Source organism: Nelumbo nucifera, chromosome 1 (genome assembly GCF_055504915.1).
Source record: "Nelumbo nucifera cultivar China Antique chromosome 1, China Antique-T2T, whole genome shotgun sequence".
NCBI classification, from domain to species: domain Eukaryota; kingdom Viridiplantae; phylum Streptophyta; class Magnoliopsida; order Proteales; family Nelumbonaceae; genus Nelumbo; species Nelumbo nucifera.
In genome coordinates this window covers 111,891,817-111,908,955 of record NC_142649.1, presented here as the reverse complement: position 1 = coordinate 111,908,955, position 17,139 = coordinate 111,891,817, and the positions used below count along the sequence as shown (strand labels likewise).

Sequence of the window (17,139 nt, the reverse complement as noted above, 5' to 3'; positions counted from 1 at the left end):
CAAAATGATTGAAGCTAAGGGCATACAAAACTGTCTAACACCTAACAGAGAGGACAATGGCGGTTATGTCTGCCCCCTACAGAGGCGGTTATACCTAACTTGGCAGAAACTTGTGAGTGAGTGCACCAGGTGGTTATAAAAGACCTTCTTCCCCCGGAGAAAGAGGTATGTGATATTTGTGCTTTATGGTCTTGAAATCTCTTATTTTCCCTTGCCTTCTCAAGAGTATTAACTTGAGCTTCGGAGTATTCCCACCGGGTTCCTCCCCGGAAATCTCCAACTTCTTCCTTGTTTCAGGCATCTTCAACTCCGTCAGAGGCAAGGTTACCGACAGCTAAGACCAACCGGATCGTGCATCATCACATATGAATAAAGACAAAATATATGAAAAACTTGAATACAATAGAAAAACATATATAAATTTCATAAATACACTAATAACACTAAATTTATAGTCAAACAGTGGCGGAGCCAGGGGGTGGCGGAGGGGAGCCATGGCCCCCCCTATGACTTCAAAATTCCTTTTAAATCTATTTAAGTTCCACTTGTATTTTAGCCCCTTTACTCATGTTTCCTATCTTTTGGCTCCCCTTATCCATGTTTTCTAGGTTTTGGCCCCCTCAATAAAAAATCCTAGCTCCGCCCCTAAATAATGTTTAAATATATAAGAAAGTGTACATAAAAATATATCATACAATGCATTAATTAAGGGTCCAATATTGACTTATTATATTTATCGTAATTATTAAATCAATTATTTTCTATTTTATTATTTTTACATTTTAACATTAACAAAAAAGTTAACCAAATATTAAATTCTCAAATATAAATTAAAGTATCATTTAATAATTTACAAAAATATATAATTTTAACTTAAAATATATAAAATTGGTCAAAATTTCTAAGATATATATCATATGCAAATTCATAATTTTTAATTATTGAAATTTTTTTAATTAAAAATAAAATTTTCATATAAATGTAGATTAATAGATTTGATAAATTCAATTTAATATTATATTTTTGAATATTTTGCAAACAAGTTTTTATTTTTTGTAAATAATAAATATGTTGTCATCTAATGTAAATCAAAATATTAATTAATAATTATAAAAATATATAAAATTTGTAAGATATATATCATGTGCACATTTATAAATTTTAAGTAGTAAGGTAATTATTCTACTATTAATATTTTATTTGTATAAATTTTTTGAGATTAAAATCATCTTTTGATAGAAATACTTTTTTTTTGTACTTTTAATGTAAGTATAGAATTAATATATTATTATTTATTTTAATTTTTAATTGGAATTATTAAACATAAATATTGATTATTTATTTGGATAGGCGTTACGCCCGGTGCATCCGATTAAAAAATCGTGCCTCACTCGAGACGCTCTGTTAAAACCGTATCAACGCCCAGTTAAAAGCATGCCTCAACAACTTGAGACCTGCGGTTAAAATCGTCTCTCAGCATCGGGTGCCAGTGCCCGGTTAAAAGCGTCGTGAGCAGCGATAAACGTTCGGTTAAAAGTGGCTGGCCCTCGCGCGCTCAGCAACGTTAAGCATACACTTGACCCACACGCTTCTCGTGTAGATATGCTTTTAGGATATATATATATGAAAAAAAATACAGATAAAAAGTAAGTCTTACAAATTTATTTGCATCAGTTATGTAAAATTTGAACTTAAGTGTACAAATGAAACAAAATTATAAATCTTGCATCAGATAAGAATGCAAATCATAGTAAACCATAAATAAATAGGAAAATGAACCAGCAGGTGCAAAACCTGTATCTAGTTCAGATTTGCAATGCAAACAAGCAGAACTTCTTAATTTAGTCCATGAGAGGAGGTGTTGCTGCAAAATCCTCCAACCCATTTTTGAAACATAAAATTGGTATTCCCAACAATCGCCCACTAAACAAAAACCTAGGCGATGTATTGTATTGGATCTAGATGTAGTACAAATTGAGTGATGGGTGGATGTGAATTAGAAAGAAAAGTATGGAAAACACCATTTAAGGCGATTGCTGGTTTTGGGGGGCATCTCTTCATTCACAAAAATCATAATCACAACAGTTGCCTTGGATTTTTGTGATCGTTTGAATCAATATGTTGACACAGGCACCTGAACTTATGCTTCTCAACTCAACACAGTGTTGAATAAATTACAAAACCAAAATCAATATTGTAAAATCGGTTTATACATACCACGTGAAAATGGGAGTTGAGAAGCATTTTGACACCTTATGATAGTCAAAATTGTGATTCCCATTATCCTATGTCGGAATCACCAAAATGAATAGAAAAAAGAAAAATGATAATAGTGGGATTTGAATTCCCATTTCTCCTGGAACAAACCAGTTAACATATCAACGAGATATTCCTCATTTGGCGAGAAATCAAATAAGGCTGTACGGTTTTTCCGTTCTTTTATTTCAAATCAAACACAACTTAAATTTTCATATTTTAACAAGGAATAAATACGGCATTAAACAGATCAAAACAGCAAAATATATAATCGACCTCATATAATTGAGATGAGACTTGGATGTTGATGATGATGACAGACAACGATTTCAATAGTTTGTCAGGCCTTATCAAAGTTAAAGTATAAGTCTCTTTCAGGACAATTGAGGCAAAATAAAAAAAGTGCTTTGGGAGGGTTTTCATTCAGTGGCTTCTGGTTTTCTAAGATAGGCATTACACACAAAAGCCCAAAAGTTATATTTGGTGAAAAACCTAAAACGTTTGAAGAAGCTGAAATTGAACTAATAAATTATAAATCAATAAAAATCTAATTCTTGATTGCAAGGCAGATGGTTCTCAAGTTGAAGAAATACATTTTTTTTTAATCTCCTTATACATAACATAAGCATTATTAAATAATAACTTTTAGTATTCATTAATCGTTATGTAACGATGACACTAAAAAAAGAGCTATCTTGACTCTTGAGTTGAAAAGTTGCTGGTATTAGTTCAATTCATTAGTTGGAACTTGGAAGGATGACCGAGGGTTAACTCGTTATTGGAGTAGAATCTTTAGGTGGGTCTGGCTCTGGGTGTGGAATGGTGTTGCAGGATTCCTCATTCCTCTGGAGCAGTCAGGATGGCTCGTCTGTCGAAGGTTTACTGCTTCTTTCTCGGTTCAGGTGACTGAAGCGTTCGCCTTGGTTGGGGTCGAGTTAGGTGCGAGTTTTGAAACTTGAAATGTCGCCTGAGATGGCAAGAGTTTTCAACCTTCTTAGACATGTTCAGGTCATAAAAGATTACAGCCATCCTACATTTGTCAAAGTCACCCCAAAATTGCCAAAGGACTCGTACGCAGTTGAATTGGTCTCATTTCACAAGGCGTCCCTCGATGTGGGACCGAACCTGCATATTGCTAAATTGGGATGTGCTCCACACAGAGCAAGCCTTACACCAAATTCGCACCACATGCAGCTGTGCATTGCAAACACCTTAGGCAGCGTTTGTTTGCAGTGTAAATACCTGACCAGATGAGTTTTACACTTCAGTCTAGTTTATCTAGTTTATGTAAAACTCCTTGCAAGTTGAGTTTTACATTGATAATCGAGGGAAATTTATCTCTCATAAAAACAATATAAACCTTTTACATTGATATCACTAGGTCAGGTATTTATAGATGAAGGTTTAAAATTTCACAATATATCGGCTGATCAAAATATATTCAATTATATAGTTTCAAAGTTTTCCATCCATATTGGACTCATATCAGACTATTTCGGGTATGCATCGGCTGATACAGTCCCGAAACAAGCCGATACTCATTATGTATCAGCCAACTTTAATTTCCTCTATTTTTTCAATTCAAATTTAAATTTAATTCTTCTCTCTCATTTATTTCAATTTTAATTAAACCTTTATGTTTGAAACGTCATTAAATGCTAATATTATTTAATTAAATGCTCATTTGAGTTACCTTTAATCAAAGCATTTAATACAACATTAAATGTTATTTAAATCAAATAACTAGTTATTTGCTTATGATAACAATTAATTAACCACCATGCCAAGTTGCCAAATTTAATTACTTATCATAACAATAACATTTTTTTTATACATAAAGTAATCTTTCTTGCTTTGGTGGATGTTTCCCAACAAATACTAAAATTTGATTGTAAAAATATTATAATAATAAGATTAGTATCGATTATATTTATTTATTAAAAAATAAGGTATATCTATATCTATATATATTAACTTATACATGATAAATATTATCTAAGTCTATATATATAATAAATACCAACTAATAAATGGCTTCTAAAATATATTAAAGAATAAATATTAATATATTATATACACATACATTTTAATTCTTCCATTATTTTTCAATGGTTCACGTGTATCTACATGGTGTAGCCGCTGGGCCTCACGTGTATCTTACCGTCTGGGCTCAGGGCTGTAATCTAGAAGAGTCAAGCTCAAGTATTTGGGCTAGCTTGAAATTCGACCAGAGCCAATTATAAATAAATTAATACTAACAATATTATAAATAAGAATATATTATAAGCCTCAATTATATATTAAAAATTATAAATAATTAATATCAAGAAATTAATATTTATTTATATTATAAATAAAAATATATTAAAATTAATATTTTATTATAAAATCGATTAAGCTCACAAGCCACTCAAACTAGGTATTGCAAAACTCAAACTCGATTCAACTAACTAATCACGTGTAATAGTAATACTTAAAAAACAAAATTAAATTTAGGCCAGTGGATCAGAAAGAACACGTTGACAAATACCTTGGAATCATGATTCACTAAGTCAGGGTTGAGGACCTTGAGGTTTTAAACTTTTAATACATTGAATTGAGCCAAGTAAACTCAACCCGGCCCAATCTGGACCGAGTTGGAATTAGCAGAATGCCTAGAAAGCAAGTTCTGAGCGCCTGTAAATTTTTACCATCTTTCTCTTTGTTCGAAACGGAAAACTGAGGATTAATGTCTACCCACTTACCCAGTAATACACCACACAAAAAATAACAATCTGCCAGTAACCAACTAATCAAACAGGTGAATAAATACATTATAGCCTATGATTACACATATGTATGGCCTGAGGCTATCTATTACTTGCGTACACATGTGTAACCACACAACTCGTTACCTCAGCAGCTATATGACTACATTATGTCAGAAACATCTTCCTCCGTAATGTGTGATACAGAGACACCTTCTGTAGGATGCTTATGGCTTCTATATACCTCAATCACACTTTTTTAATAATCTGAACCACATCCTCGTCATCAAGCTCATGCTCCTAGTAAGAGTATCAAACAAAAAATCCATTAGTAAAGGAAAATCCATGCACATAATGCAAGGAATAAAAAACAAAGAAACCTGAAATGTAGAATGTAAAATTCTATCAAAGATTATAGATAACCGACCTTGCCCACTCTCTGTGGCTTGTGCTTCACGCTTGACCCCCAAACCAATGCGCTGACCATTTTGATCACCACAAGTTAGCAAAGGGTAATTAAAAAATGACAAAAGCTAAAAAATATACTAAATACGGAAATAGGAAGAAGATATCTTTCCGACCAGTGTCGTCAATCATGAATGTGCACGAGATTGGAACCCACATTTCATGAATGTGCATGGTTGCAGAGGCTTTTGCTCGGGTAGGAGATACTGCAGTTTGGCGTCCAGTGTTCAGAAGGAATTTAACTGACTGGGAGGTTGAGCAGTGGATGGAATTGATGCTGCAGCTATCTGGTATAACTCCTGGCTCCACAGGCAGAGATAGGAGAATTTGAAAGTGGGATAAAGAAGGATTTTTCACAGTGAGATCCTTCTATAACAAACTCACGGAGGTGGAGGTAGTGGATTTCCCAGAAGCTGTTGTATGGAAATCCGCAGCCCCTCCAAAAGCTGCTTTTTTATTATGGGTGGCAATAGCGGAGGTTTTGGCCAGAAGAGGGATGAGTGTGTTGCCTAGCAAATACGTTATGTGTGGGGAAGCATCTGAGGACTTGGAACATTTACTAATCCATTGCAGAGTTGCTCGCCTCCTCCGGACAAAGTATTTGGGGCTGCTGAAGCTCAGCTTTGTTTCCCAGAAAATGTGCTAGCAGTACTTCAGAGTAGGCATCTGAGGGGCTCTCAAAAGAAGGCAAGGTAATTTGGAGAGCAGGTCCAGCTTTAGTGATCTGGACAATATGGACAGAAAGAAACAAAAGAATGTTTGAAATGTGTATGTTTCAGAGGGTAATTTATGTAAAGGTTTTTGGGGTAGGATGTATTCATGGGTAGAGCCTCATAATCTGTTCAGGAATAGACCTTATAGCTCCTTTTGTAATGCTGGAGCTCTTTTTGTATCTATGCATACTGATTGAGTAATCTTTTAGTTGATGTACAGCTTTTGATTAGGCACTGCACAGCTCCTTGTTGTGCAGATTTGGTTCATGCTTTTGTCTAATATATTACTTTACCTTTTTCTCAAAAAAAGGGATTGGAACCCACATTTCTAACCTCAGTTACCTGATTGGCTGATTCCCAATACCATAATTGGGTTCTCTGGTGATCCTACCTGATTTTGCATTAGTTTTTTTTTCTTTCTTTTTTTTTTTTTTTTTTTGGGGGGGGGGGGGTGGATGGAGGGAGGGAGTACTACACTCTTTCAACAAATAAATGAATAAATATAATATAACAAATCAGAAAAGGGATATATAGACAAACTGTAGATATGTTTCTAGAATTTCTTTGATGGGACCTATCAAATTTTGATTTTCATCTGCATGAGCACCACTTGTGCAGAGTAATTTCAAAAACAGCTTGTATTTCTTCATGGTTCTAATTCCACTTACAAAAAACATGAAACAATGGAAAGGCAAGAGAAGGAAATACTCACTACTTGAATTGTTTAAGCATGTCTTTGTGTATTCTGTTGCAGAAGTCCTCAACAGTCCTCCTCTTGGAGGACAGGATTACTGGGTCTTCATAGTCCGGATTCATACCCTTGGGCTTTGTGTATATGCGAGTTAAGTCTAGATACTCCCATATCTTCTCCAGAAGTCCATCAAGGTTCCATTCCAGGTGAGCACTACAACAACATCAAAAAGATGCATTAAGTAGAAAGGTTCATCATGCAGAAGTTGGACACACTGAAAAACCATAGTCAGCTAATCCTGTTTGGTTGGATAGCAAATGAAAAAGAAAAGGTAATTCTCAACAATAGAAAGTCAAATGTCAGACAGTAAAAATTTGGCGTCAGAATCTTCACTTCTAGAATGGTGTTGCCTACAAGTTTTTTTAATGGTGTAGCTAATGATTTTCAGACACCAAGAATCCTACAACCTCACTCCTTTTAGGTCATGCCATGAGAACACAGATTAATCATGGTAAAGTGGAGACAATATGTTTGAACCCATCTTTTTTTGATAAATAAATTGTTTGATTTGATCAAGGAAAAATACAGATACAAGCATCTCATGGAGAGGCATGAGCTGCATCCTCACCCAACAAAACATAAGACAAAATCAAACTACGAATGTGCCCCAAACAACTGTTCCCTAATTAACCCTTGCTTGGCTAGACAATCAGCTTAGGCTCAGTTTGGAAGGAGTACAAATACAAATATGTGAGTGCAAAACCTTATATTTTGTATGTATTTGCATGGTACATGTTTGCATTTGTACTCTTTAAACTGACCCTTACTGGTCTCCCCACCCATTGTATTCTTACAAACAAACTCCTTGCCAGCCACTTGAATTTTTTAACTTCAATTTAAAACCACCACACTATCAGACTCTAGGTTCTGTAGCCAACCCACTACCACCTTGGAGTCCCCTTCAATTAACAGCTGTTCCACACCTAGCTGAAACTGCAAACTGTATACCTTGAAGGGAAGCTAGTAATTCCGCTCTAGTAGAGCCCCCAACTCCTAGAGGACCCGAGTAAAAGAAAACCAAATTTTCTGTCTCATTCCTAAGATGTTTGAACCCATCTTATATGCCTTGTCATAAGAAAAATATTTGTTTCAAGCATCAAGGTACCCATATTAAGCATCCTGAATTTACTGTCTATACGTGGTTCATGGGGTAAATTTTCCAAATTTTCACTGGCAACAAGAATATAGTATTGCTGTTGTAACAGAACCAAAATTTTATTAAAAATGGGGAAAAAGAAAAGGCACTTCACATACATTTCTATTAACCAATATATATATATATATATATATTGATAATTTCTATTAACCAATATATTTGAACCAGTAATAATGCAGATTCTTAATTCTATGGAGTGTCAGCTGCTGATGGAGATGAAGGTTACACTTTTAGTGAACAAAGTTTATTAGGGCCTGAACTACTTTCAATCTCGTCCCAGACTTAAAAGGGGAAGGCTCCCAAGGAGTGGTTATTAGGGGAGGAGGACGAGAGAGGGTGAAGGGGATGGCCTGGAACCAGTTCTCATCTTTTTAGTGCTGGATGATGCATGACAGAAAGGAACTATCTTTCAAAGTTGCAGGTGATTTATTTGAGCTTCAAGCAAAAACCAAAGAGGTAAACAGAAAAGAAATTCAAATTCATCCCTTTACCCGTGATCTAAAACTGAAATATATCAGAACTTGCCCATTCAACTAGATTATGGAGCTATTAGAGAAAGCTTACTCAGTTCCCATCTGAAATGCCTGAGATGACATGCTTTATACAAGAACTGAATAAATGAAAACCAATTTAACTAATGAATCTGTGATAGATCATAGGATTTCCTATTCTAGAGTTAAGTCCTGTTAAGGTGACGAAAAGGCATGGTACCTAACAAGCTGATAAGCAGTCAGTCGGTATTTTCTTTCAAATTCATATGAGATCTTGATTGATTAGTGTTTTATGCAGTGATTTTAAAGGCACACCTAGGTGCACGGGTGGTGCACATTAGGATATGCACCTCGCCTAGGTCCCAAGCGCCTGGTGCGCCTGGTGCGCATGCCTTCTAAAAATTTGTGCATTTTTTCTGGTTTCTTTTCGTTTTTTTTTTTTTTTTTTTTGCTTAGCAGATGGGTCGTGGAATTCACCCCCCGGACACCCGACGAAGCCCCTCAAGGCAAATGACCCCATATTTGCTTGCTAATGTTGCTCATTCACTCATCCTAATAAAAGATATTTTTAAAAGTTATAAAATCTTTTTTTTCATAGGGATTAAGAATTTAAGACCCTAATATGGACTTGTTTTGGCTTGCCTCGAGGGGCTTGGTACAAAGGCGGCTAGAAGAATCAGGAATGCATAATGTTTAACATCACATTATCTATTTGAACTAATGCAATTGGGAAAAAAATAAAGAGATTAAGAATTTACCTGCTTGAATATGTTTTATATGTTATGCTTGATTTCATTTTTAAATTTTCATTTTAATTATGTTTTTACATGTTATGTTTATGTATTTTAATTTGAGATAACAAGTTTTTTAAAACATGTATTATAAAATTTAATTTTATATTTTTAATTAATAGTGCGTTTAATATTGTGCATTTTTTTGAATTTTTTTGCTTTTCTCATTTTCTGAATTTTTTAGCTTTTTATTTTGCATTTTTGCACCTTGCTTCAAAAAGGCGCATGCCTTGCCTTGTGCCTTGCACCTCGGGCAAACTCTGCTGCAACAGATACAGGAATAGTTAACTTTAAATGTTCAAAGTTAACCATTACTAAGCAAAAAAAAAAAAAACTCAAAAACTAACTACACCTTTTTGCATTGAACAACATTGTAAGATAGTTGACAAAGCTACAGATACAATTAGAGATTAAAATACCAAAGAGGTAATCAATTACATAATTACCTGATTGGACAGTAGTGAGGAAGTTTGTCCAGAATCTCCAGCTCTTCAAGTGTTATCTGGTCAATTTTGTTCACAACATAGATGCAGGGCATATATATTCTACTACCCTCAATAACATCTATGAGGTCATCAGCAGTTGCATCATACCTAAGAGTGATATCAGCATTGTGAATTCTGTATTCACCACATATTGCCTTCACCGTTTCAAGGTCTAAGTGTGTGTTTGCCACTGTTGATGTGAAATTAATCCCACCCTTATCTTTCTTCCTAAAGGTCAAATTAGGTGGCTCCTTATTTAACCTGTAAACAGGAAAATGAAAATGTTTGAAGAAGGGAAAACACAGAAATAATACTTAGCAATATACACAAATATCAGAGAAGTAGCACAACTGTAACCATACACAAGTCAACAACTAAGAAAGTAAAGTTACAGGGTAGAACTGGTCTAACAAAAATATCACCTAAGTAATTTGATCAAGTAAAACCAATACTTAATCAAGGAATAATCACCTGACAATGCTAAGGTTTAAGGAAAAGATTACATTTACCCTATATAGATATATAAAAGTCAATTTTAAATCAATAGAAATATATAGTAGAAGAAAGAGGATGGGTCATCTATTATCTGATCAAAATATCAAAAGCTTGGGAGTATTTGAGGTATAATGGAGCACAGAGGATTTGCTCACATTAGAGACAGGAATCATTTCTTGATCAAGACTGAACAGGTGAATTCCATGTCACACTTTGACCATGCTACACCCTTGACATGCATGTGTAACATATTGAACAATTGACAACATTACACTTCAAGGGCCATGCTACACCCTTGACATATATGTGGAGGCCAACAGTGATATGATCAAATAATAAAAGTAAAAAAAGAAGAAGATTCATTGATCTATTTAAATAATTTTCCCCTTCAAGGGCATAGCCCATATCCATGTAAGATACCTCAATTTTTAGTATACATTCGATGTCACACTTTGGCCATGCTACACCCTTGACATGTATGTGTAACATATTGAACAATTAACAACATTACACTTCCCAAGACATGAAAACAAATCCCTACAATCAGGGAATGACAATGATGTTTTAGCCAACGGACAGTTGCCATGGACCACATCTTTCTGGATGCCCAAGAAATTATATTAAATTTTTTTTATGAGTAATAGTGTAATTTTATTAATTAAGTAACTGATTTAGAGTTGTGACTTCATACAATATCCCACGGAGAGGCACAAGCTGCAGCCCCTCCTAGAAGCTTCAAGTAATCTAGGAATAAATTACAAAAATCACAGCTGAGCCCAAAAATGTTCTTCCCTATTTACCCCTTCCTTGGCTAACACATCAGCCAAAGCATTTACTGATCTCCCCACCCACTGTATAGAAACCAACATGTTCCTTGTCAACCAATTAAATTTCTTCATTACATTCTTGTAGCACCATATAGCATCCTCAGGGTTTTTCAACCAGCCCACCACCACCTTGGAGTCCCCTTCACTTATCAAATGCTCTACCCCCAACTAGTTTGCAAATTGCACCCCTTATACAGCAGCAGATAGCTCTGCCCTAATAGAGTCTCCGAATCCTAAAGGACCCGAGTAAAGCAAAACAATCTGCCCACTCTCATTCCTCAGAATACCCCCATTAATTATATTAAATTAATGCCCTGCAACATCAAAGGAGGAAAGGAACTATCCCAAAACACCTTAATCCTTTAAACAAATTGGCAACCTCCACTTGCATATTGTAGTTCCCAAATTGCAATTAAAGTGGGCAGGTGCCTCTTAGGTGATTTGGCCAGGCAAGGCAAGTCAACATCCAGGCAAATAATTAGGCCTCGTCTAGACAACAAAAATAATAAATAATAAATGTTTATATTCTACAATGTGTGCATACAATAATAAATTAGTATTTAACTACATGTTAGATGCAAAGAGGAATAAAGAGCCCTAATTAACACAAAACCACACTCATATACACTGAAAGTGGGTAATACATACTTGTATCAACATATAAAACAGTGCATAGTTACTTATTTGCTCCCCCTAAATTGTTTATATTGGTACCACCTGCCTAATTGATCATATAGGTGATACATAAGCCTCCCGATGCCTAGTCAGTTGCCTAGCCAAAAACCAGGCAACAATTCAACTACACTGTTTTACACTTTTTTTTTTATCAATAACACCAGCTTCATTAAATTAAGAGAAAAGAGAGAGTATGCATACAAGAGGAAGATATTAGCTCCCCAAATACAGAATACAAAGAGAATACAAAGAGAAAAAATTTAAAAACTAGCCCAAAATACAGGCTCCCTATTCACCCCTTGCTTGGCCAACCCATCCGCAAATGAGTCGGCACTCCTTTTCACCCAGTTGTATTGGATCTCAATGTCCCTACACATCCATAAGAACTGTTTCTTTTCAGTGTTAAAGTTCCACAAACCACTGCCCTCTTTCTTCAACCAGTTAACCACCACCTTCAAATCACCTTCCAGGATCAATCAGCTGACATTTAATTCCTTTGCTCTTCGAATTCCTTCAAGTGCTGCAAGGATCTCAGCCCTAAGAGAGTCACCTTCTCCAATAGGGCCAGAAAATAGAGCACTAACAACCCCTTTCTCATTCCTGAAAACTCCTCCAATCCCAAAGGGTCCTGGATTCCTTACACTGCTGCCATCAAAGTTCAACTTAATGAAACCCGAGGGGGAGGAGACCAAGAGGGACAAAGAGTCCTCTTGCATCTAGCAGTGGAAGCAATCTCTTTCCAGTTTCTTAGCAAGTCATCCACAGGAAAGTCTGAAAACAACTCCAAAGATTTCAGCCAGTGGGCAGCCCTTAAAAGGATTAGGTCTAACAGTTCTTCCAGGGTTCTTTCCTTGTCTAAAAAAATACGTGAATTTCTTTCTTCCCACAATGACCAGCACACTGCTGCCCTAACACTCCTCTACATAGTCTTCCCTCGCTTCTTAGGCCATCTGAAAAAAGGAGAGAACAACCTTTGGACACTCTTCGGAGGAAACCAAGAACATCCAAAGCGAGAGAAAACCCACTCCTAAATAGTTTTAGCAACCTTACAAGAGACCATGAGGTGGTAGTCGGATTCCCCATCAGCTTTACAAAGAGTACATCTATTAGGAAGTAGACAATAGTTGGGTCTTAATTCTTTCCAAGAAAATTTCCCAACAAAAAAAGCCAACCTGAGGAGGAATAGGCCTGCTCCAAATTTCTTTAGCCGGAAAGGACAACCCAACGGGGACAGGAGGCTGAGTTAAGGTTTCAAAAAACGAAGCACAAGAAAAAGTACCAGAGCTAGGAGTCCAAAATCTAGTGTCTTCCTTAGCAGGATTTAGGAAAACATTCTCAAGGGAGGCAAGCAAAGATACCAAGCTATCCAAGTCCGTATCTAATTGCCCTACACAGGCCTAGGTTCCACCCAAAGCCAAAAGTGGAGTCTGAAGGAACCAAGAAAGAAGAGATAGGTTCGTTTTTCAAATCCGATAGAGCATACAAGGAAGGAAATTGGTCCTTCAGAGGAGAATCCCCAACCCAAAGTTGTTCCCAGAATTTTATTCGGTTACTAGAGTTTAGACCATACCTTATCCAAGGGGAGAAGACAGAAAGCAGATTGTGAATGGATTTCCAAGGAGAAGCAGTTGTAGCCCTTGCCATGATTCCAAGATCCCAACCATTGTCTTCCATCCCATGTGTTAGAATGTTAGAGTGATGTTCAGCTGATAAGAGTTCTTATTAGCCCATACTTATGTTTAACTTATCTTGTAACTGGACCTGTATGAATGGGCCTAATCCTGTTTAATGATTTAAGTCATCTGAGTGTCCCATCACTAATCAGGGGCATCCCAGTAATTTCTTGTACTTTGTACTACATTCATATCACTAATAGCATGGTCGACTGACTAGTACAGTTCAACATTCACTGCATTTCAGAGTTTCTCTTCTCTCCTTTGCTACTTCGAGTACAGCTCCTAAGATTACATGGTATCAGAGCAAGTTCGAACCTAGGGTTTCATCAGGTGCACTCTCTTCTCTTGCTGTCTTTTCATCTTCTCTCTTCCTTTTCTGGGTTGCTACAGTAAAGACCTAGGGGTGTAAGAGAGTAAAGCAAGTTCGAACCTAGGGTTTCTCTTGGTTGTAGGACTCAAGGGAAGTAAGACCCAGAAGTAGATGTCCTACTAGGTTGTTTCCAGTAAGTAGTAGCTATTTGGCTACTAAGAGAGGTCTGTATAGGGCAGACCTAGTTGAGGACTGATTTCAGCAGTCCTAGCACTAGCTAAAAGGGGGGGAGCTTCCTCCACAGTTGCAGCTTCGGTGCTCCAGCAAGACTTGCGCAGAACAGTGGTAAAGACTTAGCCTCTTCTACAGTTGCAGCTTCAGTGCTCCAGCAAGACTCTTACAAAACAGTGGTAAATAGCCCTATTTTCAGGTCGGTTACCAGCCCTACTTTAGCCCTGCACAGCACAGTGGTAAAGACTTACACTGCACAGTTGCAGCCTCGAACTTTTACTTGCTATTGTACCCAAACTGGTTCAGTCCAAGTGAAGTTTATCTAGTGTGCTACCATCACTGTGAACACTGTGACCACTTCGGCCGGCCCTAAACAGAACCACCTACAGCACTGTGAACAACTCTAGGACTGAAGTCAGGATGTCCTCACTATCCGGTGAAGTTTCCTCTAGAGATAACAGACCTGTCGCAAGGTCCTCATACCTGGAAAACCCTAATCTGCACAGCTTACAGATTACAAGTGTGTTGCTGGATGAGTATAACTTCAGAGAGTGGTCTGTCTCAGCAAGGTTGTTCATACCTCTCGTGAACTCACAGGCTATTTGGATGGAGACAAGAAAGAACCAAAAATTGGCAGTCCTGAATACACCGTGTGGCGCAAGGAAAATGCCACAGTCATGTCTTGGTTGCTGGCCTCCATGTCTCATCGGGTGGCCAGAACCGTTCATCATTTCCCTACAGCCACTAAAATTTGGGAGAAAATATCCAAGACATACGGCCAAAAATAGAACAATGCTAGAATCTACAGGCTGAACCAAGATATTGCAGCCCTAAGGCAAAGAGACATGTCCGTGGCAACATACTTTGCAACACTGGAAGGCCTCTGGGAAGAGCTTGAACATCACTCTAACATTCTAAAACTCCCCCTCAAGCTAAGCATGGATATCAATCATGTTTAGCTTGCCAAGTAAGTCCCTGAACTTTGTTGTTGACAGCCCTTTAGTTAATACATCTGCAATCTGCATCTCTGATGGAGTATAAGGCACACAGAGTTCTCTTGAAATAATTCTCTCTCTGACAAAGTGTCGATCAATTTCAATATGTTTTGTCCTGTCATGCTGCAGGTATAGCCTCTGCATTTAGTGCAACTTCCACCTCTCTTGCCAAATCAGGTACAGCCTCTGCATTTAGTGCAACTAGTTCCATTAATTCTACCTCTTGGGTGATTGATTCCGGAGCCACTGACCATATGACACATATGTCCTCCTTATTCTCTTCGTATCATTTGTTGTCTAGCCAGGATAAGATGAGTGTAGCTGATGGGTCTCTCTCTACCATCTCTGGAAAGGGGGTGTTTGACCTAAGCAAGGATCTCTCTCTTAAATCAGTCCTACATGTTCCTAGTCTTACCTCAAATTTGTTGTCTGTTTCAAAGCTTACAAAAAATTTGAACTGCAGTATAACTTTTTTTCCTTCTCATTGTGTCTTCCAGGATGGATTGACAAGGAGAACAATTGGGAGTGGTCATGAGTATGGGGGCCTCTACTATTTTGATGCAGATATCAGCTCAGCCCTACAAGCTTCTGCTACTACTAGTCCGGAAAGTGTGGAGTCAATAGCTAGGTTGCACCTATGGCATGCTAGGCTAGGTCATTTGTCTTTTTCTTCTTTAGCAATGTTGTTTCCCTTATTATGTAAGGGCATTCCAAGTCAGAGTTTAATTTGTGATGTGTGTCAAATGTCAAAACAATGCAGATCAATGTATCCAATTTCTAGTAATGAAATTCAAGCCCCTTTTGATTTGGTTCATTCTGATGTTTGAGGTCCTTCACCCATTGTTTCCATTGATGGCTTCCGTTACTTTATCAATTTTATTGACCATTATTCTCAGTGCACTTGGATTTATCTGTTAAAAGGACGTGATGAAGTTCCACGGATAACTATGATGTTTTGCAAGATGGTTGAAACACAATTTGATAAGAAGATTAAGCAATTCCGTTCAGACAATGCAGCTGAATACTTTGAAAGATCCCTGAACTCATTCATGGAAGATGTAAGCATGTTACACCAATCATTGTGTGCTTACACCCCTCAACAAAATGGGGTTGCTGAGCGCAAGAACAGGCACCTATTGGAGACAGCTCGAGCTCTACTTTTCCAGCATAATGTGCCTAAGCAATATTGGTCTCAAGCTGTTCTCACTGCATCATACCTGATAAATCGAATGCCATCTAAGGTACTGGGTATGAAGACTCCTTTCTCTGTTTTGTGTCCCACTCTTCCAGAATTTCCTCATTCCCCACGGGTTTTTGGTTGTATATGCTTCGTACATGTGAAGGATCCAAAGAAAACCAAGTTGGATCCCAAGTCTACAAAGGGAATTTTTTTAGGGTACTCTCCTACGCAAAAGGGGTATAAGTGTTATGATCCTGTCTCCAAGAAAAAATGTCACCAGAGATATAGTCTTTTTTGAGTCTCAACCCTATTTCTAGTCTTCTCAGAATCCTCTTCAGGGGGAGACTAGTGGGTTGGAAGAGGATTCTCATTCTCCCTTCTTTTTTGTTCCCCTTTCATCACCTTCCACTACTCCTAGTTGTAACATTCCGGTTCAACCTTGTGAGACTCCCACTGTGCCAGTTACTTCTCCAAATTCAACTGATGCTTCTGAAGGTTCCAATAAACAAGAGAAAGAGATACTTACATACAGTAGAAGAAAGAAGGGCCCTCAACCTCATGATTGCAACCAGTTGAACTCAGATCAATCTGTCTCTGCAATCCAAGGTAATTCTGACTCACTCAATTCAGATTTGGATCTTCCTATTGCTCTCCGTAAGCCTATTCATTCTTGTACCACTCGGCATCCCATAGCTGATTATGTTTCTTATTCACACTTATCCCCTGCCTATCATTCCTTTGTGCCTGCTCTTTCCTCTGTATGTGTCCCTTCCAGGTACTCAGAGGCGGCATCTGATCCAAGGTGGAAAGAAGCCATGAATGAAGAGATGAAAGCCCTAATGAAAGCAAGAACGTGGGAATTGGTGGACCTGCCAGAGGGGAAAGGCACTGTTGG

The 17,139-nt window shown here is 37.3% G+C and overlaps 1 protein-coding gene across 1 annotated transcript in view; it reads right to left on the bottom strand.

Moving 5' to 3' along the window:
- Nucleotides 1–4,779: 4,779 nt before the first annotated feature.
- The window catches only part of LOC104587421 (developmentally-regulated G protein 3), a 29,868-nt gene continuing 17,508 nt past the window's right edge, over nt 4,780–17,139 (bottom strand). Inside the window, exons 7-10 of the mRNA XM_010245033.3 lie at nt 9,817–10,116; nt 6,894–7,085; nt 5,431–5,482; nt 4,780–5,303 (exon numbers count right to left, since the gene is read on the bottom strand). Coding sequence (XP_010243335.1) covers nt 5,253–5,303; nt 5,431–5,482; nt 6,894–7,085; nt 9,817–10,116 — 595 coding nt within the window. The 3' untranslated portion in view covers nt 4,780–5,252. The remainder of the gene's footprint in view (nt 5,304–5,430; nt 5,483–6,893; nt 7,086–9,816; nt 10,117–17,139) is intronic.